General features: G+C 42.1%; 1 protein-coding gene across 2 annotated transcripts; it reads left to right on the forward strand.

Moving 5' to 3' along the window:
- Positions 1-150: 150 nt before the first annotated feature.
- On the forward strand, positions 151-27,250 carry LOC138766670 (indoleamine 2,3-dioxygenase 2-like). Of its 2 annotated transcripts, XM_069944304.1 has the most exons (11): positions 151-378; positions 4,505-4,684; positions 9,422-9,517; positions 10,444-10,563; positions 13,559-13,677; positions 14,515-14,529; positions 16,368-16,467; positions 19,013-19,130; positions 19,253-19,304; positions 26,241-26,389; positions 26,567-27,250. In XM_069944304.1, exons 3-11 carry the CDS (start codon positions 9,452-9,454, stop codon positions 26,926-26,928), a joined length of 1,101 nt encoding a protein of 366 aa, XP_069800405.1. In that variant the 5' UTR covers positions 151-378; positions 4,505-4,684; positions 9,422-9,451; the 3' UTR covers positions 26,929-27,250. The 2 variants fall into 2 exon arrangements, with proteins under 2 accessions (XP_069800405.1, XP_069800395.1); XM_069944294.1 differs by lacking the exons at positions 151-378; positions 4,505-4,684 and adding an exon at positions 6,623-6,775.

The raw sequence follows: 27,250 nt of genomic DNA on the forward strand, positions 1-27,250 counted from the left end.
AAAATAATAATAATAATAATCCTCTCCTGCTCTGGACAGATAGAGTTCCAGTTTAATATTTCCACTTGGCGTTGAAGTCGTTCTGCAGGAATGTTGGGCTATGTGAAGAAGATTGTGGTTTTTTTTTTTTTCTTCTTCTTGTTGCTGCAGGTTTTGGTGGTACTGACCAGCGTTGAATAGCTTGATCCCCCTTGTCCCAGAGATGCTCTACGTCTCCAGGGACAGTGAAGGCTATGGAAGCAAGGAAGCTGTCCGTTATGTTCCTGGCACCAATCCATGACTATACACCCTTGAGCGTGGTGCATTGTCCTGCTGAAATGTTCTGCAATGGTGTATACAGCTATGAATGGATGAACACGGCCGGCTGTAAGCCTTAGGGTAGGTTCACACTACGGAACCCCAGCGCAGAATTTTTGGCGGATTCTGTAGCTCGTACCCGTTCACGACCGCGCGCTTCATGTCAATTCTTTCGTCGGAATCCGCCCGTGCATAGAATGCTGTCTATGGCACAGGCGGAAAGGTGCGCGGCCGTGAGCGGGTACAAGCTCCGGAATCCTTTGGAAATTCTCCGCTCGGGTTCCGTAGTGTGAACCCAGCCCTACTATACAAACATATCTCCAGTTATCAGAGCATCCGGGGTATGCCAAGAAAACTTTCTTACCTAACACATTGCATCACCTCCGCCAGTCTGTACTGCTTTACACATAAAGTCAAAAACATGTAAAAAGCCTTTTCCCAGGTCCCCCCCTTCTCTCCTTTCTGTCATCCACTGCTCAGAATCAGGAAATCTCGACTTTTTTCATCAGTCGGATTTGTCTGGTCTATGGAGGGGGGAGGGGGAAGGAGCGAGATTAGGGGGAGCTGAGAGCCCAGAACAAAGGATTGCACAGTGGGAGAGCTATTCACAGTGCTAGTCAGAGGTCAGAGAGGTCAGTGGTGACTGTCAGAGGAGAGAGCCCTTGATGTGAATGTAAATTAACTCTTTGTTGTCCTGTTTTGTTGCCTTTACTTTCTCTTTCCATAGAAAAACTATAAAGACAGGGGGAGAGCTTCAAACTGCTTTTTCATGATAAAAATTCATTTTTCGGCTAATAAACCCAATTACAAAGTTTCTTAAAATTGCCTGTACTATTGATTTCTGCAATACAAATTTTAACGACAGTGACACTTTAACCCTTTAAGGATGGGGCCAATTTTAGTTTTTGCGTTTTCGGTTTTTCCTCCTTGTGTTTAAAAGGTCATAGCACTTGCGTTTTTCCACCTAGAAACCCACATGAGCCCTTATATTTTGAGTCACTAATTGTACTTTGCAATGACAGGCTGAATTTTTGCATAAAGTCCACTGCAAAACCAGAAAAAAATTCAAAGTGTGGTGAAATTGAACTAAAAAAACGCATTTCTTTTATTTGGGGGGATTGTGTTTTTACGCCATTCGCCCTGGGGTAAAATTGACTTGTTATATATGTTCCTCAAGTTGTTAGGATTACAACGATATATAACATGTATAACTTATATTGTATCTGATGGCCTGTAAAAAATTCAAACCATTGTTAACAAATATATGTTCCTTACAATCGCTCCATTCCCCGGCTTATAGCGCTTTTATCCTTTGGTCTATGGGGCTGTGCGAGGAGTCAGTTTTTGCGCCATGATGTGTTCTTTCTATCGGTACCTTGATTGCGCATATACGACTTTTTGATCGCTTTCTATAAAATTTTTTCTGGATTTGATGCGACCAAAAATGCGCAATTTTGCACTTTGTAATTTTTTTGTGTTTACGCTGTTTACCGTGCGAGATCAGGAATGTGATTAATTAATAGTTTGGGCGATTACGCACTTTTATTTAAAACCTGGGAAAAGGGGTGTGATTCAGACTTTTATTAGGGGAGGGGGCTTTTTACTTATAACAATACTTTTTTTTTTTTTTTACACATATACTAGAAGCCCCCCTGGGGGACTTCTAGTATATACACTTTGATCTCTCATTGAGATCTTTGCTGTATACTTATACAGCAAAGATCAATGAGATCGGCACTCGTTTGCGTTTGCTCAATAGACACCAGGGATAAGCTGCGTCCGGTAATCGGATGCAGCTGTCATGTTTGACAGCTGCATCTGATTACTGTATTAGCGGGCACGGCGATCGGACCGTGCCCACTAATACCCGCGGTCCCGGGCTACAAGGGGCACCCGGAACCGCGGTGGTTCATAGCGGGGTCCCTGCGTAGCCACGCTCTGAACACCTCTTACCGGCGCATGACGGGTACGTCATGCGTCCTTAAGAGGTTAAAGGAGAAGTCCGGCGAAAATTTTTATTAAAATATTGTATTGCCCCCCAAAAGTGATGTCATGCCCCGACTCCCAGAGCTGTGCGGGCTGTGGCTGCTGGAGAGGATGATGGCAAGGGGACACTGAGGGACACCGGGCACTGGAGGGACACTGGGCATCCCCCTGCCATCATCCTCTCCTGCAGCCACAGCCGCTCCAAGATGGCGCCGTCACTGGCTCGGCACTCGTTTGTTTTCGGCTGCAGCAGCCGAAAACAAACGAGTGCCTATCTCATTGATCTTTGCTGTATAACTAAACAGCAAAGATCTCAATAAGAGATCAGAGTGCATATACTAGAAGCACCCCAGGGGGGCTTTTAGTATATGTGTAAAAAAAAAAGTATTGTTATAAGTAAAAAGCCCCCTCCCCTAATAAAAGTCTGAATCACCCCCCTTTTCCCAGGTTTTAAATAAAAGTAAATAAATAAACATGTTTGCTATCGCCGCGTCCGTAATCGCCCAAACTATTAATTAATCACATTCCTGATCTCGCACGGTAAACTGCGTCAGCGCAAAAAAATCCCAAAGTGCTAAGTTGCACATTTTTGGTCGCATCAAATCAAGAAAAAATGTAATAAAAAACTATCAAAAAGTCGTATATGCGCAATCAAGGTACCGATAGAAAGTAAACATCATGGCACAAAAAATGACACCTCGCACAGCCCCATAGACCAAAGGATAAAAGCGCTATAAGCCTGGGAATGGAGCGATTTTAAGGAACATATATTTGTTAACAATGGTTTGAATTTTTTACAGGCCATCAGATACAATAAAAGTTATACATGTTATATATCGTTTTAATCGTAACGACTTGAGGAACATATATAACAAGTCAGTTTTACTCCAGGGCGAATGGCGTAAAAACACATTCCCCCCAAATAAAAAAAAAAGGCGTTTTTTTTTTTCAATTTCACCACACTTTGATTTTTTTTCTGGTTTCGCAGTGTACTTTATGCAAAAATTCAGCCTGTCATTGCAAAGTACAATTAGTGACGCAAAAAATAAGGGCTCATGTGGGTTTCTAGGTGGAAAAATGCAAGTGCTATGGCCTTTTAAGCACAAGGAGGAAAAACTGAAAACGCAAAAACGAAAATTGGCCCCGTCCTTAAAGGGTTAAGCAGAGCCCACGCCACGGATGCCGATTGAAATTCCGAAACCGCTTGAAATGCAGCCTGTCACATTAATTCCTTGCAATGCCTCGCGTGCCTCCGCTCTGCGTCCTAAGAATTGACATGTCAGTTGTTTGGGCAGAGGCGCGCAAGGCATCACATGAAATTAATATGACAGGGTGAATTTCAAGTGGCATCCGCAGCGCGGGCTTCGCTTTAGATTCCGCCACTGAGTGTGAACGGGCCTTAAACTTTACAAACCTCCCTAATATTCAGAGACAAACCATTTTAAAACCTAGGTGTCAGGGAATTGAGCTGATAACCCCGATGTCTTGTTCCTTGCACTTTGGGCAAACACGTAAGCTACAGTCATCCAAGCAATTCCCCTACGGCAGCAGAAGTATGACTGTATTACTATGCTTTGTATCTTGTCTCTTTGCAAGGACACTGACAGCCCCTGTACATCTGGCAGCTTATCTGCAAGAGACAATTTCCCAACGGCTATAAAACATGTAGATTGCCACATTCTGGCTCTGAGGATCAGTTCTGATGTCAAGTTGTATCATCCTAAATTCACTGTAGATGGAAAATCACCACTATGGCAATGTACACCACACCTTGGGCATATCACTTAGGGTGCCTTTACACACAGAGAGATTTATCTGACCAATTTTTGAAGCCAAAGCCAGGAACACACTATAAACAGAGAACAGGTCATAAAGGAAAGACTGAGATTTCTCCTCTTTTCAAATCCATTCCTGGCTTTGGCTTCAAAAATCGGTCAGATAAATCTCTCTCTGTGTAAAAGAACCCTACGGATAGCTGAATGGCCCTAATATAATTTAGAAAGTTAAAATTACCCTGTGGGGCAACTGTGCCCAGCCTGTAGCTCACCAGCTGTGGGGTAAGTACTACTCCAAGCATGCCATCTAGTGGGAGTTGGTGAAGCATTGGGAGGCTGTCATACATTTTATACGGGTTTAGTATAAGGTGTTTGGGCACTTTTACTGTCTGAATTTGCCGAATTCAGACAATCATTAGTGACTTTAATTTTTTTTTCTCTTAAAGGGGTGCACCAGTGGAAAAAGGAAGGTATATTCTTTTCAGCCTGACACAGCACTCTCTGCTGCCACCTCTGTCCATGACAGGAACTGTCCACAGCAATAACAAATCCACATAGAAAACCCCTTCTGCTCTCCAGACTTGAAAGAATACACCACTTCCTGCAGGACATACGGCAGCTGATAAGTATGGGAAGACTGAAGATTTTTTTAAATAGAAGTAAATTACAAATCTCTTCCACTTTCTGGCACCAGTTTGTGGTGAGCCCCCGGATGATGCTGCAGCGGTGGGACTGCAGGTCACTTGCTAGGTGGAAGTGTGACCTTAAGGGTTTTGTCACGTGACGCCAGTGCCTGGTGGGCACACAGGTGTGATGGCACGCCTACTTTTAGAGAGTAAGGCCGGTTGTACCCTTCTCTCCTGTGGTCGGTGTCCTGTCGGGTTGCTGCAGGGTCCCTTGGGATAGTGTAGTCACAGATGGCCAAAGCGGTGTAGTAACCCTCCCGAAGAGTGGTTGCCACCCACAGAAAGGGGAAATGTCCCAAGGTTGCGGTGTATATGCTGTGCAGGTGGTAGCGAGTAATCACAGATGATAGCGTTGACTTGGTTTCCTTCTTGTAAATGTGCAGCAGGTAATACAACAAATCTTGAAATACACTTGATACAGTTCCAAAAAATACACAAACACAGAACCACCAGATCTATGTGATAAGTGCTGAGTAGGATGTAGTAGAGTTGATAAGGTTGTACTGAGGTAGTAGAGATGAGAGTGCCACGAGAGTCTCAACCCAAGTAGTAATGTGCTCTGCCGGGAGGATGGAGTGCATAGAGGAATATTGGTAGAAGAAGAAGAAACAACAACAACCTGTGCCTGTGTTTTCACATTTCCTATAGTCTTCACACCACCTGATGCCCACTAACTTTGGCAGAACCGTACTGGGTGACAAAGGCACCAGACCCTGTTACCTGGGATGAGTGGAATGGTTAGGATTTCCTAAGTACACCCGTGCTGCGAGATGGAGTTCATAGACCTTTAGTAACTTTGCTCTACCCGGATCAGTTCCTAGCTCTTTGGCTCTTTTGTCCTGCACTGTAGTTACTTCTAGTCCTCGGCGTGGGTTGAGGTGATCTGTAGGCTAGTCCTCTCTTGAAGGGTTTAGCAGTGCATCACACAGCTTGTGTGGTGCTTCAAGAAAGAAGTTTGTAAGGGAGCTCTGTCCTGCGTCCTACCCATGCGGGGTACTGACTAAGAACTAACTTGTAGAGGGGACCTGGCAGAGGCCAGGGCCCAGGTAGAACCACGGTGGAGAGCTATCTGAGCTGTGTCCTTTCTTCACCAAAGCTTGGCTAAGACTCCTCCTTCACCCAAGGGACTAACTTCCTAACCAGCGTGTAAGATGCGCTGTGGTTTGAGTGCAATAGAGAAGGGGAAAAGAAAGGTCATAGGACAGAAGAAAGGAGTAATCCTACTGGTTAACAGAATCTGGGACTTAAACAATAAACCTTTAAGAGCTGTGCAGCTTCTAGACCTTAGCTATACAATACAGCGACATTTAGTGGTCATCTTTGGTAATACTGTAGCTGCAACAAGACCACAAACAAGTACAGACTTTTACGAGGGGTGTGAAGAATAGCAACACCCACAGTGGGTTACCACAAGTTGATTTGAAATACAAAAAAAATTCGCTAGAGTTTCCTTTAATCTACAGTGATCGGCCGGTTTAGTGTGGCATCCTTGGTATGTGTGATTCCACGGCCAATTGAGGTCCATAAAAGTCCTATGTGTATGGTCATAGCAGAAATGTAGGGTAGAGCAAAGCTGGTGAGGACTTGAAAGGACCTGAAAGAAGAGATGAGCTGACCAACCCCCCTCATTATATATGGGAGGTAAAAGGTACTATGCCAAACAGAAGGAGATAACATATATAGAAGAAACCATAATAAGCTCATTGAGAAGTTTCTCTTGTCTTTCATGTTTCGTAAACCTTTGTTGTCCTTGTCATTTGCCTGAATTAATATTGACTCAACTAGAGATGTCCGTCAGTGTCCGAGTCTTTTTCAGTTCAGGTGGGTGATTCCTTTTTTAGACTCTGCCCTACAGAGTCATCAATGCACATATCTCTGTTAAATAGACGGGTGGGGGGGCAAAGATCACAAATCCACGGGAGCATTAAAGGTGTAAAGGTGTCCAGTAGACAAGAAGTGAAAATGGAGAAGGTAAAGCTGGAAGACTGTTATGTCTCTGAGGAATATGGATTCATACTCCGAGATCCCCTGGTGAGATTATTATACTCCTATTAATAATTCATTTATTGTATCCGACTATAGATAGATAGATCCTACTGCACACACATTACCACTCTTTGGCTGTTGTGTGTTTGGCTTTATGCACTGTATGGGTATATTCACACTTACAAAATCCAGTGCAGAATCCACAGCTATCCGTTGACTTCTATGGGATCACAGCGAATCAGCAATTACAGATTTGTTGCAGACCCATTGACGTCTATGGGTAGCAAAAGCTGCTGTATATTTTGTGGACATACTCTAACACTAGGGTTGTTACACATTTTCACTAGATGTCATCTAGCTTAGTTGACCGTGCTTCTCTATACACTAAATGAAGACAGATAGAGTGAGTATTGGACCTAATTCCTGGATAATTTAGTAGATTTGTGGTTGGTGAAGTATAGGAGAAGGTTTGGTAGATAAGTTTTGTCGGTTTGCTGATGACACAAAGTGTGCACCAGGGTTGATATTCCTGGAGGTGTCAGTAATATGGAAAATTATTTAGCTTTATTAGATAAATGGTCCAAACATTGGAAACTGCTGTTTAATGTTTCCAAATGTACAATAATGCACTTGGGGAGGAGGAGGAATCATATCAGCATTTCTGTGTTGGCAAAGACCTCAGAAGAGAAGGATTTAGGGGCAGAGATTTCTGACAGCCTTAAGATGAGTCACCAGTGCAACCAGGTTGTAAGGAAAGCAAATCGTATGCCAGGCTGTATATATAATGGTATGCTGGGCTGTGTATATATATAATGGTATGCTGGGCTGTATATATATATATAATGGTATGCTGGGCTTTATAGCTAGAGGTATAACCAGTAAGAAGAGGGAGATTGTAACTCCGCTGTATAGTGATATAGTGGCATCACATCAGAAATACTGTGTCCAGTTCTGGAGACCTCGCCTACATAAGGATATTGATTAAATACAACAGGCCCAAAGGCTACAAAGGCTAATGGTGGAGGGTGTCAGGTCATAAAACATATCAGGAAAGACTTAAGGATCTAAATCTGTATAGTATTGAAGAAAGAAGAGAAAGGGGGACATGATCAAAACCTTTACATATGTTATAGGACTAAATAAGGTTCAGGAGGGAAGTGTTGTGTCCTACCACAGGTGTTGCTACTTTGAACACCCCTCGCAAAAGCCTGTACTCAAGTGGTAATGAAGTCATGTCTCAGTTTTGCCACCAGGTGTCACTAGTATGTATATCTGTATTTGTATATTGCACAGCTGTAGTGAAAAAGGGGTTATTGTTTGTTTGTGATCTGCGCACCAATGGGAGCTATTCTTTCCTTTCACCGATCTCTGTCCTCTTCTCTCTTTGCACTCTCTTCTCCACCACTCACAGGAGCTGTTACACACCCTGTAGGAAGTTGTCACATGGGGAGAGGAAGTGTAGACTCACACTTAGGGAGTTCATGTCTGATTTTCGTAGAGGCAAGACACACAGACCAGAGTCTCCTGCAGAGTTTAGTCAGGAGCCTGGCTCTTCCAGGTTCCCCCTCCGGGACAGACCAGTGGTAGTGTACAGACGCTCATGGAAAACACAGAGACTCTTTTCTTTAAAGCAACACTTACTCTTACCATGCAGTGCTAAACCGCTATAGAGAGGACAAGTCAGGGATCACCCCAACCCACATAGTGAACATCTCTAAGGCTGGGTTCACACTACGTATATTTCAGTCAGTATTGTGGTCCTCATATTGCAACCAAAACCAGGAGTGGATTAAAAACACAGAAAGGATCTGTTCACACAATGTTGAAATTGAGTGGATGGCCCCCATATAACAGTAAATAACGGCCATTATTTCAATACATCAGCCGTTGTTTTAAAATACCAGCAAATATTTGCCATTATATGGCGGCCATCCACTCAATTTCATCATTGTGTGAACAGAGCCTTTCTGTGTATTCAATCCACTCCTGGTTTTGGTTGCAATATGAGGACCACAATACTGACTGAAATATACGTAGTGTGAACCCAGCCTAAGGGTACAAACCCACACACCGTATACGCAGCAAATACGCAGCAGATCTGCAGCAGATTTGATGGTGCAGATTTGATGCTGTGTTTAGTTATTTAGATCTAATCTGCTGCGTATCTGCTGCGTATTTGCTGCGTATCGCAGCAGTAAATACGCTGTGTATACGGTGTGTGTGTTTGTACCCTAAAGGTGCAGGACAGTATCCTACCAGCTAGAGGAATTGATCCGGATAGAGCAAATTTGCTACAAGCCTACGTACTCTATCTCGCAACACAGGTGACACCGGGACACCCTCGGACACTTCTCTCAACTCAGGTAACAAGGACTGGGGCTTGTGTCACCTTGTTAGCACAGGTCACCTGACACTGCAGGGCAAAAGTTATAGTAACAAGGGTTGAAACACGGGCACAAGTATTCTTCTATCAAGTATTTTCAAGTATTCTTCTACTTCTAAAGTTCCAGCAGAGCACAGTACTACTTTGGGTTGGGACTCTCAGGACAAACTTCTCTCCACTATTCTCAGCACGCAACCAAGTCAGCACCGCTATTTTACCTCTACAGTTCTCTACAGTTACCTCTACAGAGAGAGAGAGAGAATATATAGAGAGATTATTTTGTAATTATTTATTCTTTTCTAATATAGGTGAAACTTCCTGAATACTACAAGCCCTGGATGGACATAGCAGAACATTTAGCTGAACTGATTGAAACAAAAAAGCTTCGGGATGAGGTTGGAAAGGTTAGTGTGACAAGATATGTCCCCACTACATTTTAGGCTATTTTGTGAAGTAAAATGAAATTTCCAGAATGCATTGCTGTCCTCATTTCTTCATTACAGTCCTCCCACCCTGCCTACTCCCCTCCCACAGCACTCCTGGCTGTTGTAGAACATCTCATCTCATCAGTGAGGTGGCCTGTTGATTCTGTTCCCTGGATTCCAGGATAGTGCAAATCTTTAAAACTTTATTAGTACTTGCATATTTAATGAAGATTTGCACATTGTCATATCCTGGATGCTTTTGGACCTTCTTTCTTTATGTTAGATGGAAAAGTGAATGGTTGTAAGTAAACCCACTATTCCCTTTCCCTTTACTACAGGTTTGGTGTATAGTAATATATTACTACTAAGAAAAACAGAGGAACTGCCCATCATAAGAAACATAGCTCCAAAATTCTCCTTGTCTAACCATATGTATTGTGCATTACAAGGGCAGCCATTCATCCCAGTGATCATTGGGTTTTTTGATTGTTTACAGATCAATTCTGCAACCTCCTTCTTGCAGTCACTTGGCCACATAACCTTTTATCCCTATTATTGTCCTTAATTCTAGAACCTGATGTAGCGTCTAAAGATAGGGTCTCAATAAGACTGCGAAATTTAGGAGACTGTGTAGCACTATAACATTATTGTATAAGGTTTCTGCAGTCGTATGGATAATATCCCAAATGTAAAGGTGCAGTACTAACTTTTACCAGCAGAGAGCAGAAGGACATTACAAATTCTCCCTACTACCACTGCTTCCATCATTGTAATAGAAATGCTCAGTAAGTAGTAGTAATTTACATATCTGTTTAATGAATATTACGCACCATGTTCTATCATGTAGTTACTACGGCATTTTATAGTACCAACTGGGATTTTGTCTTTTTCTTTTTAACCTTTAGATGCCAGAACTGGGCATACAGCACCTCAAGGGGCACAGACAACTCCGCTTGGCCCGTGTGGTCCTCAGCCATATAACAATGGGATATGTGTGGCAGAACGGAGAGACTGGGGGAGTTAAGGTGAGATTGGTAACACGACGGAGAGGATCTCATCTCTTAACTAAAATGCTTTTTTCTTTTTTTTGTGGATTGGGCCAAACTTAGTCTAGGGTGTATGAGTGTATCAAATTTACCCCAAATACATAAGTATTTGTAATTTGAAAACCTCTCCTGCGCTGGACAGAGAACAATGTTTCAGACAGAAAAGAAAACAACATTTCCCGCAGGGCATACAGCAGCTGATAAGTATAGGAAGACATGAGATTTGATATAGAAGTAAATTACAATCTATATAACTTCCTGAAACCAGTTGATGTGAAAGAAAAAGATTTTCGCTGTGCAACACCTTTAAAAAAAAAACAGGCTGTTTTTTAGAGCAGTTTCTGCCCGTTTCGGCCACTAGATGGCGATCCTATTGTAGAAATGAATACAGAATTTAGTTTTATTACTAGCAATGGGATCCTATAAAACCTGCTGTAAATTATAAGAGTTTTAGACGTCACCAAGGATTTCTATCACCATATAAAATGATGAAGCTGCAGGCAGGAACTCTGAGTACACAATATCCTTAAAATTCATAGCTCAGCTGCTGCGGCAACTCTTTTTTTTATTAGGATGAGACAGGTTCATGGTAGACAGTCATTGAATAATATGAATCACACTTAGTACAAAATGAGGGTCTACAAATGACATGCGTTTAGCGTCTCAGCCACAATGTATTCCCAGTACAGGCATATTGAACGGTGACAAATCAGTGGGATTAGTCACTGCCATACATTAGATATTGGTCATGGCCCCTGGACAGTTTTGTTGGGATTCACAAAAAAGAAACGTATAAAACTGGGTACAAGAAGGACCAGGTAGGTACATTTTAGCTAGTCGGATCCTTTTTTCCATGAAGTAGAGCAGCAGAAGGCATATCTGGCAGCTGCTTAAAGGGGCACTCTGGCGGGTTTTATTTTTGTCTTTTAAATCAACTGATGTCAGAAAGTTATACAGATTTGTAAATGACTTCTATTTTCCAGTGTATTCTTTCCAGTCTGACCCAGTGCTCTCTGCTGCCACCTCTGTCCATTTCAGGAACTGTCCAAAGCAGCAGCAGCAAATCCCCATAGAAAACCTCTCCTGCTCTGGACAGTTCCTGACATGGACAGAGATGTCAGCAGAGAGCACTGTGTCAGACTGGAAAGAATACACCACTTCCTGCAGGACATACAGCAGCTGATAAGTATGGGAAGACTTGAGATTTTTAAAAAGAAGTAATTTTTAAATCTATATAACTTTCTGACACCAGTTGATTTGAAAGACTTTTTTTTTCTCTGGAGTACCCCTTTAACTAGAGACATAGTCAGGCTTTGCTTTACCCAGGGTGAAGATTTAGCTTACTGCCTTGCCCTTATGTCATTATTCTGGGCAAGATGCAGTTGCACTCAGTCAGCTCCTGGGGCACATGCCATGCCAGACCCCCTAGCTACACTCTATTGCAAGGATAGGGAACATTCCAGTTGTTGCAAAACTACAATTCCCATCATGCCTGGACAGCCGAAGCCAATACCTTAGCTGTGCAGACATGATGGGAATTGTAGTTTTGCAACAGCTGGAGCGCTGAAGGTTCCACCATCCCTGATCTATTGGAACAAGGTGCAAACTTGTCAAAGCCAAATGTTCATGGTTTTGGGGGAGTAATGGGCAGCATAAAGGAGTGTATGGGAGAGGCCGTAGAGATACAAAGGAGAACCCTTCACACCTGCAGGTATACAGGAGGCGTCAGTCTTATCAGTAATAGAAGTGTCGTTTACCATTGATATAGACATTCCTAAGGGGATTGCTCACCGCCACTTCACCTCTATGATGAGAGGGAGCACCTTCACCTACCTGCTGCAGGGAGAGGCCTGGAGACATAGGCAGTCTCTATATATCCCCACGCAGCAGGAATACCTAGTGAACTTTAACCCTGTATGATATTCAATGACTTCATTGTGCAGCCTATCTATATTACAGGTGTAGACAAGTTCTAACCGTAGGCAGATTGCTGGTGGTTATTGTTACATTTATGGCTGTGATAGGAAACCAGGTTTCCTCCTATTGCAAAACTGCAACTCCTATCCTGTATTCATGCAGCCACTGGAGATGGGGATTAATGGAGATTAAAGGGGTTATCCAGGATTAGAAAAACATGGCCGCTTTCTTCTAGAAAAAGCACCACTCTTGTCTTTAGTTCAGGTGCGGGTTGCAATTAAGCTCCATTCACTTCAATGGAGCCGAGTTGCAAAACCTGAACCCAAACTGGAGACAAGGAAGGTGCTGTTTCTGGAAGAAAGCGGCCATGTTTTACTAATCCTGGATAACCGCTTAAAGTGCATTTATTTCTTCAACGTTACCATGCAATGTGTCATCTCTGTCTTTGTCAGGAATTGAAATATTGTTTGGTCACATCGAGGAAATAAAAATGCATGTATTTCTAGTGTTGCTTTCTTCATCTGTATAGCAAAATGTGAACATGTCTTAGAGGCCATTCACGCATCTGCAATATACGGTCTGTGCACCAAAGTTGTTCACCAATTTTTTTTTTCTTTCAAAGCAATTGGTGCCAGAGATTTGTAATTTACTTCTATTAAAAAATTTCCAGTCTTCCAGTACTTATCATCTGCTGTATGCCCTGCAGGAAGTGGTGTATTCTTTCCAGTCTGGAGAGCAGGAGAGTTTTTTACTATAGGGATTTACTACTGCTCTGGATAGTTCCTGACATGGACAGAGGTGGAGCACTGTGTCAGACTGGAAAGAATACATCACTTCCTGCAGGACATACAGCAGCTGATAAGTACCGGAAGACTCAAGATTTTTTAGTCGAAGTAAATTGCAAATTTCTGGCACTTTCTGGCACCAGTTAATTTGAATGATGACGCTGTAAGGTTCCAGTCCACAGTATACAGGCTGTGCGCAGACAGTATATTGTGGATGTGTGAATGGCCCCTTACAGTTTGCAATTTACTGAACCCCCCTTTATATCTTACAGGTGCTGCCTCGTAACCTGGCTGTGCCGTATCACCAAGTGTCCCAGATCCTAGGGCTGCCACTGATCATGGTCCACGCAGATTTTGTTCTGGCTAACTGGAAACGTAAGGATCCCACAGGGTAAGTGACGCTCCTATTACAGGGTCTGTATGGATCAGGTTCCAGCACAGGGATGTAGCTAGAATTCATAGGGCCCCATCACGCAATGACAGGGCGCTGAAACAACAGCATCAGGAGCAATATTTAAAGGGGTCATCCAGGATTAGAAAAAAAAACTACTTTCTTGGAAAAATGACACCACCCTCTTTCCGTTCCGTACCACACCCAAACTGAGGACCAGAGTGGTACTGTTTCTGAAAGAAAGCGGCCATGTTTTTATACTCCTGGATAACCCCTTTAAATTGATACTGTCACTTTAAAATAATTTTTGACATATTGTAGCCTTTCATTTAGTTTTCATCGGATGGGGCTTGGGCGATCGCTAGAATAAACTTGGAGAAGAGCACACTGAGCGCATTCATATCCAGCTCTATACCACATGACCAAGAGAGACTTACATGTTAGTCCACGGGACGGCCTCGGTAGCGCACAGAGATCGTGGAGAGAAGGTCTCAGCTGCTCGCCTCTCTCCCCGCTCATTCCAGCAATCTGTGGAGCTATGGATAACAGCACCATGTATCCAAAAACCCACATAGTTATACTCCGTGTCGGACTGGGGTACAATGGTCTACAATGGTCCGACATTTATGATAGGGGTTAAATACAATAAAAATAGTTATACAGAAATGTTCTCCTTTGTTCTACAAATAGAGCGCATATATCCTATTGTTAAGTCCCGGACAATACATTGTGGGCAGATGGAAAGCGCTCATTGGGCCGGGATAGCCTTTGGCAGCCTTCTCTCCATACTAATTGTTTGTTTCCTTCCTTTCTCTGCTCCCGGGGATTCTTGCCCAGGCCTCTGACAATACAGTAAGTGAAACTCCATTACTTTCTGGATTCTCTTTGATGTTAATGAGGGGGCGCTGGGTTTCTGACTCGGGTAATGTGTTTTCTTAGTAAGACAGAATTGCCAATAAAAACTAATAGTTATAAGATATGTGGAAGGAATGCTTATAAATAGGGCGTTGTGGGAGGAGTGATGCTCTGCAGGACGCTGCCATTGTATGGGTTGAGTAGTTTAAGATGCAAAAGGCACATGGCGTTCTTCTACCTGATAATATGTAGTGGATAACATATTATCTATATGGCGCTTATTCACATACAGTAAAGAAAATAAGTATTTCAGACACTAACGATTTTGCAACTTTTCCCACTAAAGAATGGAGAGGTCGGCGTAGTGTGTTACTAACAGTAATCTTCAAGACCGTGGTCCCAATTCTCTTCAGGTCATTGACCAGATCCTCCCGTGTAGTTCTGGCCTGATTCCTGACCTTTTTCATAATCATTTTCATCCTTACCTCAGAGGTGAGCTCTTGCATGGAGCCCCAGAGTGAGGAAGATTGACAGTCATTGTGTGTTTCTTTCATTTCTAATAATTGCTCCAACAGTTGTTGCCTTCTCACCTTGTTGCCTGTAGCCCATCCCAGCCTTGTGAAGGTCTACAATTTTCTCTCTTCAGCTGTTCAGTCTTGGCCATGGTGGGGAGGTTGGGGTGTGATTGAGTGTTGGGACAGGTGTTTATTTATACAGGTAACAAGATCAAACAGGTGCAATTATTACTGGTAATGAGTGCAGAGTAGGAGGAGCTTCTCAAAGAAAAACTAACAGGTCTGTTAGAGCCAGAATTCCTGCTGGTTGCTAGGTGATCAAATACTTATTTCATGCAATAACTAATTATTAAAAAACATACAATGTGTTTTATTTTATTTTTTTTACAAATTCTGTCTCTCACAGGTGAAGTGTATCTATAGTAAAAAATTATATATCTCTACATTCTTTGTAGGAGGAAAAATTCAGCAGTGTATCAAATACTTATTTTGCCCATTGTAACAGCCTCATCTTCTACATGATCAGGCACTGTGTATTTTACCAATAGAGGCCACAGCCTACATTAGGTGTTGGCTGAATCTGCTGACGTGTGTGGCAGGAATACCTGGCCACCTACTAGGCTAGGCTGACATCTGGGTCGGTGGCTTTGTTCGCGGTCTTTAGTGTAGATTCCATTCATCAGCGGCGATCAGAGCCAGCCATTCTGCTCCTTCATGAACACCAATGGAGCCTGACAGACCCCATTGACTTCATTACAGCCTATCGGGTTCTGTTGTTCTGCTGGATTTTAGCCAGACAAAATATGCTGCATATGGGTCCTCTAGACTAGACTATGCTTTCATCCACCTGAAAAGGACATGATATAGCACTAACCGCTCTGATCCCATTCTATGATATTGCCCAAATGTCTCATCTTTTCAGGTTAAGGCTTGGTTCACACTACGTTTTTGAAATCTTTTTTTTTTCATCTGTTTTTACAAAAAAAAAAAAACAGGTGGATGCATTTGTGTGCATTTGTCCGTTTTTCCATTGACTTCCTTCTATTATAAAAAATGAATCAAAACGCATGCGTTTTTCTAACGCACGCATAAATGTGGTCAACCACGTTAAAAATTTATGTGTTTTGTTCCGTTTTTTTTTTATATAATGGAAGTCAGTGGAAACACGGATTAAAATGGATGCACACAAATTTTTCCATCTGTTTTGTACATTGTATGTACAATACTAGGTGGGTTGGAGGTGTCTGGGCTCTTGGGGAAAGAAGCCGGCAGAAGGGGATACTGTTGTCACTCTGCTGACCTGCTCTCTCCTGTCTATAGGAACCTGTCCACCATTGTGTCTATCCCGGGAGGTGACAGCCTGCAGGGATTTGTATTAGTCACGCTGCTTGTGGAGGTGGCGGCCATTCCTGCAGTTAATGTAAGTACAGATGTCAGTGAGGAGACTCAGTCACTGGATTCTGCAATATGTCCCCTAAACAGATCTTGGGAAAATCTTGAGATGACGTTCCTGAAGTGTGTAGGCTGCCTGGATAGGAATTATCAGTGCTGTGTATGTTTTCCTGAGTGTACGGGGAGATAATCTGCGTCTGTCATCTCTTACAATGGACACAGCGCTAAACAGAGCGACATGAGAAAACCACAGTTTGTATAACACACGTCTGCACTATGTGTCACTGGGTTACTAATGCTTACAGGACCTTTAGTGGTTCTCTGCCTTATTCTGTCAGTACACTGATAAACCTAAGATATTGTTGGGTAGGTAATATTTGTACTGATATCTCACCTTTCCCCTACATGATATGCCTATTATGCGGACAATCCTACTGCTTTTAACATACATAAGAACACATAATGGGCCCGAGAGAGTCCCCTATGACCCATATATTAATATGCCCATGTGTACTCACTGACCAAGAAAATTCGCACCGAGGAGTGGTTGCCGTTGTATAAAACTTAAGATGTGTGATGTAATGATGGTGGTGCATGGAAGTAATTTCAATATTAAGGCATTATGATTTGTTGGTAAAGACGATAAGGGTCCAGCCCAGGTTTCTTATTCGTGGTACCACTGCAAATAAAGGTCAGTGGCAGGACATGTATTGGTGTCCTGATGCCCCTAGGACCCCAGGATCATCTTAAGGCCCTATTACACAAAGCCATATTAGTCTGTATTTGGCCGATTAATGCTTTGTGTAGTAGAGGGCAACAATCAGCCGACACAAACGATGTAGGCTGATTGTTGTTGTCTTTAGACAAATGACTAAGATAGCAACGATCTGCTGCCGTCGCTCTGTGTAATAGGAGCGAAGCAGCAGACCGCCACTATCTCCTATGGGCCCCTACTGCTCCTGGCGACCCCCCCTGCACTTAGCTGCTCATTGTCGGCACATGTAATAGCACCGGCAGCGAGCAGGGAGTGAGGAGCAAGCCAGCGCTGACCTGACAGGTTGGTGCTCGCTTGCTCCCCCTGTGTAATAGGGGCTTAAGACAGCCTGGAAAAGAATGTCTGTATCCAAATAGTCACATCTCTAGGCTATGTTCACACAACGTCAAAAAAAGAGAAAAGGCATCCACCTTTTCTATTTAAAAAAGACGTCCGTTATTGCCGCAATGTAATTGACTTCAATGCAATGCACTGAAGTCAATGGGATGACGGCGTCCAATGCACACAATGTATAAAATGAAGGACGTTGACTGAGCGGACGTCAAAATAATGATCATGACAATTATTTTCAGACGTCTATTGCAAACAGCGGCTCTTATTTTTTAGTTGTTCACACAGTTTTTCTTTTTTCTACATCCTTTCACCGTTTTTACTATTAAATTGAATGGCTTTTCAATTAAAGACTCATCCAAAGGCCAATTAGTAATCCCAAACTAGAATAATGTACCAGCAGCCATCATTCCAAGGGGAGGCCAGTTGGCTAAATGACAGACGTCATTTTAAACAGAGAGGAAAAAACGTTGTGTGAACATAGCCCTACAGTACAGTAATTATAGATGAATGCAGAATAAGGAAAGTAATTATGCTTTGACACATTATATATATATATATATATAGAGAGAGAGAGAGAGAGAGAGAGAGAGAGAGAGAGAGAGAGAGAGAGAGAGAGACACAGAGAGAGAGAGAGAGTAAGGGATTAGGTAGCAGGAAAGGGTCTCCTGGGGTAGACAGGAACTCTGGCAGGCACACATGCAGTAGTCAGTCCACACCAAGGTTTGGTTTAACTGACCGCAGCCAGTTTTATTTCTCAGGTTGTAGCAAAACAAAATAAAAACCTATGCCTGTCCGGCTCTAACTAAACATTAATGCTCCTAGCTAATGCTGCGTTTACACGGAACGATTATCGTTTGAATTTTCGCAATAACGATCGCATTTGAGCGATAATTGTTCCGTGTAAACACAGCAAACGATCAAGCGACGAGCAAAAAATCGTTCATTTTGATCTTTCAACATGTTCTCAAACCATCATTCGTCGTTCGCTAAAAATTCACAGATCGCTTTGTGTAAACAGTCTTTCACAGATTCACCCGATGTAAAAGATGGGCTTAAGCGATCTTAAAAACGATCGCAGTAACGATTTTTCTTACGAATTTTCTTACGATTTTTCTAACGATTTATTCGTCTAAACGCTGATAGTTATAAAAAACAAATCGTTGCTTCAAAATCGGTAAACGATCGATTGGACGAATTATCGCTTCGTGTAAACGCAGCATTACTCAGTGCAGGCCTAGTACCTGGCACCAACGAAACACTTAATAGCAAAGTCCATACAACCTGATTTAGATTTTAGAGCAGGGCTCCCTCAGACACTTGGCCTTAGCTCTTTTTCCCAGGGAGAGAGAGAGACATCTGAGCACCTATATACTATATGAGCATCTGAGCACCTATATATATATATATATATATATATATATATATATATATATTGCAGTGATCTGTATTTCCCCCCTATGTGCAGGCTATCATTAGGACGGTAAGAGTCGTGCAAGAAGACGACAGACGGGCCCTTCTAACAACACTACAAGACTTGGAGCAATCCATAACCAAGATGAGTGCAGCTCTGCAGCTCATGTATGGTCAGTGAGTAGGTGTACATATATTTCTCCTCTTCTTACTTATATCCTCGGTCTCTATGATTATCCTCTGTGTATACCAGTAATACCTATCCATGCCCATTCTCTGATCTGCTTTCCTTTAGATTACGTGGACTCTGATGTGTATTATAACACAATACGGACATTTCTCTCTGGGTAAGTCTAATATATGTTATACATAAAGTAATGTCAAGTCATTAACATGGCACCTACATTGGACTAGTTGGCTTTGAACAAATTCTCAAACAAAATGTGATCATAAAACTTGGCGGTGGTCCTAAATTACGCTGAAAATTATAGAACTAAGGAGCCCAACTATAGGGTCCAGTCACAAAGAACTCCCTCCAGATTACCTATGTAAGGCCCAAGTTCTACACCAATGGACCCTGTTAGGTTAGGGCAACACCCATCTTGTGTGGTCCTACTCACAAAAATCAACACCGCACTTTTGTCCATGGAAATATTCGGATATACAGTGCCAAGGTTGATTGAGGCTTTTGGGGACACTTCCATCCTTCTGATATAATACAGTGGTAGCTCCTTCATGCTGATCTCCAAATTCATCCGATGCCATCTGCTCAAATCTATGAAAACCTCTCACGTCTAGTTTATAGAAGTATCTAGAAGTATATGGAACCAATGGAGGCTGTCAATCCATGGGCAATCACCCATAGTGCCTAAGCTTTGTAAATCTAAGAAATGTGAAAATTTTACTGATTTTTGTTAAGTTTTTTTTAAACAATAGATTTCATATGTGAAAATACTCCAGCATTCCATTCATAGTCTTTTAGAATCTGAGAATTTTGACCATTCACCGCCCTGTAATCATCTCTATCGCGTCTTCAGCCTCATTCTATAAAAAGAAATTCTCTATTTCCTGGTAAAATGTGGGATGTTCTCCACTACTGTTACTCATAGACAAATAATCCATGGTACAACCAGACAATCTAGTTCAGCATCACATATGTCTTATTTTAATATTGGGAATACAGTTACTCATCCATCACTATCACTTACTAAAGCCTAAAATGAGATGTGAATGCAGTGTACAGTACACATCAGGATTTATTACTCATTTGGTTAGTTTTTTGGCATACCATTAAGGGCCCTTTTACACAGAAAGATTATCTGACAGCTTATCTGCCAAAGATTTGAAGCCAAAGCCAGGACTGGATTTGAAACGAGGAGAAATCTCAGGCTTTCCTTTATGACCTGATCTCTGTTTATAGTCTGTTTCTGGTTTTGGCTTCAAATCTTTGGCAGATAATCTTTCTGTGTAAAAGGGCCCTTAGTCAGGACTGCTATATTGATCATAGTTGACTGTAAAACCCACCTATATTACAATATAGAGTTTAGTTTAAGGGGTTGTGGTATAGAGAACCCATTTACAACAATGCTGGTGAAGGAATAGACTAGAGGACCAGAGGAGAGATTGCCTACAAAGGGCTCCCCTGGCATCGGAGGACCTTATGGATCTATACATTACACTAACACTTGATTTCAGTTAGTAGTGTGTGTAATTCTCTATTTGTCTTGTGGTGACACTGTTCTTTCCTCTAGAGGCTGCTGTGGACATGGTGCTATTGACCGAGCCTAATCCACTGTATTGAGTATTCTAATGCCCAACTAAAATGCACTGGGATATAAAATACACTGGGAATGTTCTCTGTCACTATTAATATTTGGCTGCAGAGCGATGGGGCAGTTACCAGGGTGTTGTGTGCACTGCAGAGCAAGCGGGCAGTTACCAGGGCTTGGGCAGCCCTGCAGTCACTGACACAAATGTTGAGGCAGCATATGTTGAGGCAGCATAGAACTCCTTGTCTAAAAGTATATAACATATATAGAAGAAGATAAAATAGTAAATTAAAGTAATATTACGAAATTATATAACTTTATTAAAACAAGAAATTATTTTTTTCTTTCTGGGATATCCTTTGAAGAAGGAAATAAAGGGAATCCAGTGAGATGGGTTGAAGCATAATAGTTGTAACCATTGACTGTATCATGAACCAATATTGTCTAATCAAAGGGCATGGCCAAAAGATATGAAAGACCATGTTTCCGTCATCCCCAGCAAGTACCAAGTATAGAAGGATTCAATTTATTCAATAGTTCCAGTGTAGAAAACCAGTATCATATATCGTTATCTTATACTGGGCTTCTTTGTATAAAGTGCAGAAGGATGACCTGGAATTATTTGCCGTCTTAGTATATATCTACATCCAGGAGAGAATAATAGTGGAGCCAGAACATATGTCACCCCCCCCCCCATCCTATTTTTATAGAAGGAGAAGTCATGATTAGCAGACAAAATACAGGACTGGCGGTAGAGATGAGCGAGACTCGGACATCCTCAAGTCTGTCCGAACTGAGTGTGCGGCACTAGATTACCGGTGCCTGGAAAACATGAATACAGCCATAGGCTATGTTCACACAACGTATCTTTTCGTAAAAGTATGGCCGCTGTTGCAATCGGCAACAATGGCCGTATTTTTTACGAAAAGATACATTGCCTAGTCTTCTATGGAATCCCATCACATAGTGTATGCTCCGGCTGGGATCTCTCGCGGCGCTGTAGAAAACTTACATGTCCCTGAAAACCCTGTCAGTGCACACTATTGAGCGAGCGGCTCCTGCCACATGCTCCATAGTGTGCTGTGGGGAGTTCTGATGTGGGCATGCATGAATGCGCCCGCATCAGGACTCTGTGGCTCCAAAGATCATCCGGCCAGTACTGCAGTACCGGCCGGGTTGATCTTTTCAGAGACCGGCCATTCCATGATACGGCCGGTCTCTTACTGTGTGTGAACATAGCCATAGGCTGTATCCATGTTTTCCATGACTCCTTAGAGCTGCATCTAACTTCTTCAGCCACCGTAAATGCCGAGTGTTCAGGTTTGGATGGACTCGAGTGTGCTCAAGGTTCGCTCATCTCTACTGATCAGTCTTGTAGGGTGCTCGTGCTTCGCTCATCTCTACTGATCAGTCTTGTAGGGTGCTCGGGCTTCGCTCATCTCTACTGATCAGTCTTGTAGGGTGCTCAGGCTTCGCTCATCTCTACTAGTCAGCCATTTCCCACCATAAAGATCAGCCCATGGAGTCTGCTAGTTCCTGGGCACATTACACTCTTGGAAGAGCACATATAGAAGTATGACATACAGAAAAAGAAACTCTCATGTGATCACTTGACATGTTTAGAAATCTCAAAGACATCCCAGCATCCATTGAAGTGGTTTCCTCATTCTTACTGCGCATTCTTTCAACGCAAATGAACAGGAATTGGCCAATTCCACAGATCAGAGGGATTGTCCATACACGGCTGAGGATAGTGGATCCCAGGGCAGTCATGTACTGAATGGTAATTAGAAGTTACAGGGCTGTGGTTATGTTTTATATTAAGCCTTTGAGTTCCCAGGGATTGTATTCACTGCAGTTTGTGAATGATGTCTTTGTTTCATTCAGTCCTGTTCCTAAAGCAATTACATTTTACTGGATGTTTCAAGCGGCCTCAAATTTTAAGAATCTGCATTCCGGATTCAGTTTTCTTTGATTTATTGGGTGCTGATGGTAAAATCTTTCATGTGATCCAATTCTTTCTGACCACATGTAATGAACCAAAAGAATTGTGGCAATACTTTACATTGTAAACAAGGAACATCTCAGAAGACACTGACGGTGGCCAGGCCATCAAGCAACCTATGGTCAATGGGTCTGCAAAAAAGTGGGTGACCTAAAAAACCTATTTCCACACTTGTCCCATCTCAGCTCCTGCTTTGACTCCTTAGTTCCCAAGACGATCATCTTGGTTTCTTCTTCGAGGGGTGTAACTACACTTCAGTTGGAGCCATCCCTATACTGAGTATGTGGCTAACACAGTTACACCCTGGCACCCTCTACATGGTCTTGTATAATCCCTATTGTGCAGGATAATTTTTCCATTCTAATTCGACCACAAATAGATAAACATGTGGTTGAGTTTTTAAGGGTTATGTATTCTGAAAGGTTAGGACTGTCATTCCGTGGTAATTAGACATTACAGAGGTTGTGGTTACGCTTTATTATATACACTTTGGTTCCCAGGAATTAGCTTTATGGACTACAACTGGAGGCCAAAGTCTGGTTTTGTTCAGCCCTTTATCCAATTAGATGATGATAAATGCTTTAAGAGGTGGCTCTATATTACATAGTAGAGGTCTTGACTTCAGCTTTTCATACAGTACTCGGTCTTCCACTCCTCCATTAAACCAGTCGTATTCTGTCTCTACCAAATTATTATAATTTTAAGAAACTGAGATTTATTCCTCAGGGTGGACATTCCTTTACAGATCTATCTGTATTCTCAATTTCCATATTGGTTTATTAAGCAACATTTTTTATGGTACTTTTTTTTTTCAGTAAAAGCATTCAGTTTTAATCTTAGGGTCATCGTGTCAAGAACACGGGACTGGCCGAGGAAACTATTTAGTGCTTCAGAAAATCCTATACGTTCTTTGGTTTTATCAAGGAGGTTGAATGAACTGCTTTTATTTTACATTAGAATGGAGAGAAAATGTAATGTTACCCTGGAAAAATACAGAGAGTGCATTATATAACTACAGTTTCCCAGAGCAGAAGCCACATTACTCATCTCAAGCTTACTGGTTCACATCTGCTCAATATCATATACAATCTTCAGGTTTGTGTCAGGTTTGGGAATGCAAAACCTCAACAAAGATGGAACATCCCCATTATAAGTCATTAGCAACCTCAACAAAGATGGAACTTCCCTGTTATAAGTCATTAGCTTCCCTAAAATGACATTTGGATCCATCCAGAATCATAGCACAGATGTGTTCAAAGCCAAAAAGAAGTATGGTGACCAAGAAGCCACTAACATTAAAATCAAACAGGAAAATGAACTAGCCTGCTGTGGGTCGAAGGAAAATTAGAAGACTGGTCTGTCTATTCTTATTGTCCAGCAAGGTCTTGAGATTTTCTGCCATTGTAGGTAAGCAGACACATTAAGGGTGGGTAGTAACAACTGTCTATTTTAGACACCTTCAATAGCTGTTGATGTTCTTCAGTCAACTTCTGTCTCTCCTGATCTCCCCATAAACATGAACAAAAGGGTCATTCAAGTAAAACCCAACATGGTGATGCCAGGATTCGGTGGCCAGCATACACTTTAGACAGTAGGTTGGTCATGCTATGTCATCTGGTTTTGTCAATGTTTGGCTAAAATGTATGGGTACCTTCAGTGTTAGGATGGCCTGGATTTATCACAGTGGCTTAGGCTGTTTAAAAATCTAGCACATTTGCAGACTTTCATGTTTACGTTTCGACCATGTATTTGTTGGCATAATACCAGGGGGTGGCATCTGCTTCTTTGTCATACATTGTGATTGCTGCTCTATTTTCATCCCGACTTATCCCCACCACCATGCACACTCAACCTTCCCCCCCCCCCCCCAAAATTAGCTAGTTACCCCTATCCTGTAGGTATGGGAAAACGTATTGGGATAATCTCTTTATAAACCACCGAACTGAAGGTAGGGATGGTGTGAAGAGATTTTGCAGAGATGTACAGTACAAACAGTAACTGAGCTTCATGACCTGCTTATTACCTGTTCACGATGGCTCTGAACCTCATTGTAAAATGTCTGTATCCCTTTATAATCCCAGCCTATCCGCTCTCTATTACTTCTTCTAGCCTTCATGCCCTTGGCTTTAATCTTAAGATTTTGTTTGTCAGGATAATTTTAGCAACCTACAATTCTCAAGCTCCCCGGAAAATTAGTTTATTTTTGGAAACTTCCTAAATTTTCACAGGGGACCTAAAAAAATGTAACCTCAAAAGAATGGTATGTAGAAGGCCGGAGATGAACACAGGGCCCCATCAGAGCCAACCCTGCGACTTCCACAGTAGCTGCCGACAAGATTCCTCTATTTCCCAGAATAGTTGTTTATTACTTTAGATGTTTTTCCTCGAAGGCAGACCCTACATACCCCTCGGATTAGCAGATAGTAAGACAATGTGTTTACAGATTGTGGCAGACACTTACACAGGTCACTTAGTAGCATATAACATGTATAAGGAATCTACTATGAATTGCTATATTTATTCTTACAAAAATCACATTATTAGTGCAGAGATGGACACTGCCAGGCCAAATTACTTTCCCCTTCTAAACACAGCGCAAACCAGTAACTTGTTTTATGTCTTGTTTAAATTGGTTTTCCTGGAAGGCCTAAAATAAAATAAAAATTCTTTCCAATATATTTATTGATTCCATTCCTATTCTGCCTATGTCCATCCCGATTGTGTCCATCCAAACATGGTGATCTGCTATCTATAGTGGCTCCAGTAGAGGCTTTAGAGTAGTCTATCTCCCAGCTATTGACTGCTAGGTCACCTGACATATTGTTACTGTGAACAACAAGTGACTATGCAGAGACCACACTGGGCGATGAAGGACACTGGTAGTGGGTGGCTAGAGACGAATCATTAAGGAAAGTATACTGAAAATTTTATATTTTTATTTTGGTCTCCCCGAATTAATTTCTACTGCTTGAAAATACCTGTCATTGTCAAATATTACTGTCATTTCAAACAGCTTGCCTCCATGAGAGAGTCAAAGTTTGCAAAACACTTCCTTTACCAAAAAATGACTCCTTACCACAGAAAAACAATCTTGGCCATTAGAAGCCTCACTTTTTTGCAGTTTGCTGCTCACTGCCGGTTGTCAGGCTCAGTATGTCTCTAGTAACAGACCAGGACAGAAAATAGGAAGTGGGGGTGTGGCTTAGCTATTACTGTGTGCAGGAGAGGGGAAAAAAGCCTGAACTCAGAACCTGCAATCTGTGAACTTGTCTCCATCGTACATAAAGTCCATACTGTGCCTAAAAGGTAAATCAAGGCTTTCATTTTCATATCAGCAGCAGTAGTTAAGTGCATCATTTTACCCTTTCCTTGCAGTGTTGCTATTGGCTCTTTCATTTCTGCTCAGGTAGCACATTGAAAAGCCAGTGCAATGATATATGATTGAGAAAGGGGATTGTAAATTCCAGGGGATGGCACTGAAAGGTGTAATTTTTTACTTTAACTTGTAGTTGGAAGGATAACCCAAACATGCCAGAAGGTCTGCTTTATGAAGGTGTATCAGAAGAACCCCTCCATTTCTCAGGGGGTAGTGCAGCCCAGAGCTCGGTGTACCATGCCCTTGATGGACTGTTTGGAATTCAGCACCAACCTGAAAGTAGTAAGTCAGACATACCATGATAGACTCCAGGATAGGCCTCCAGGAACTGCATTGTTTGCTTCCATATATTTTGTGTATTAGAATATAATCTCAATTTTATTTTTGCTTTTTATTGTTTGTTTCAGAGAAAGCATTGTACTGATTAATAATGTCCTTTGGTCTTGTGTTCTTCTACAGCTGATTTCCTCCTGAAGATGCGCAATTACATGCCTCCAGCTCACAATCAGTTTATTAACTGGGTCCGAGAGGCCCCCAGCCTGTCTGACTACGTAGTCAGGTCTCAGGATCCAGCTCTGCTGTCAATTTTCAACCAGTGCATCTCTGCACTCTCAGATAACCGCTCCCTCCATATCCGCATTGTCTCTAAATATGTCACTGCAGCCGGTGCCAGGGCCCGAATGAAGAACCAGATGGGAAATCAAAGACCAGACCAGCAGGAGAGGGGTACAGGTGGATCACAAGCTATGACCTTCTTAAAGAGTGTCCGTGACACCTGCAAGGAGGGAATGCTTAAGCACAGTACTCCAGGGGACCACTGATGTCATTCTCCTCCATGATTATCTTTCTTCAAAGAAGCTTCCAAACCATGGTGGACCTGCTATCCAGATAGGTAGTCAAATGTAAAGATTAATTCCACACAAACCTAGAAACCTGGTCTCCATTTTTACTGCCAGAAGACCAGAGCTTTAGAGATTCATTGGTGCTCTTAGGCTCAAGTCTTCTGCATGTTCCTTGAAAAGGAAGAAGGACTTTTTCTTGCCTCCATATTAGTTATCCAATGAAAAACCACCATATACTGTAACCACTAAATTATCAATCTCTTAGATAAATCCATGTAATATATTAAATTTATAATTCTTA

This window comes from Dendropsophus ebraccatus, chromosome 1, assembly GCF_027789765.1.
Source record: "Dendropsophus ebraccatus isolate aDenEbr1 chromosome 1, aDenEbr1.pat, whole genome shotgun sequence".
Classification (NCBI taxonomy): Eukaryota; Metazoa; Chordata; class Amphibia; order Anura; family Hylidae; genus Dendropsophus; species Dendropsophus ebraccatus.

What these genes read in the sequence shown, in the direction of transcription:
- LOC138766670 (XM_069944294.1), top strand. Translation starts at nt 6,707, where the DNA reads ATGGAGAAGGTAAAGCTGGAAGACTGTTATGTCTCTGAGGAATATGGA. An exon ending in ATACGGACATTTCTCTCTGG is followed by an intron (nt 19,305 to 26,240) that starts GTAAGTCTAATA and finishes TTTAACTTGTAG; the next exon opens with TTGGAAGGATAACCCAAACA. An exon ending in TCAGCACCAACCTGAAAGTA is followed by an intron (nt 26,390 to 26,566) that starts GTAAGTCAGACA and finishes GTTCTTCTACAG; the next exon opens with CTGATTTCCTCCTGAAGATG.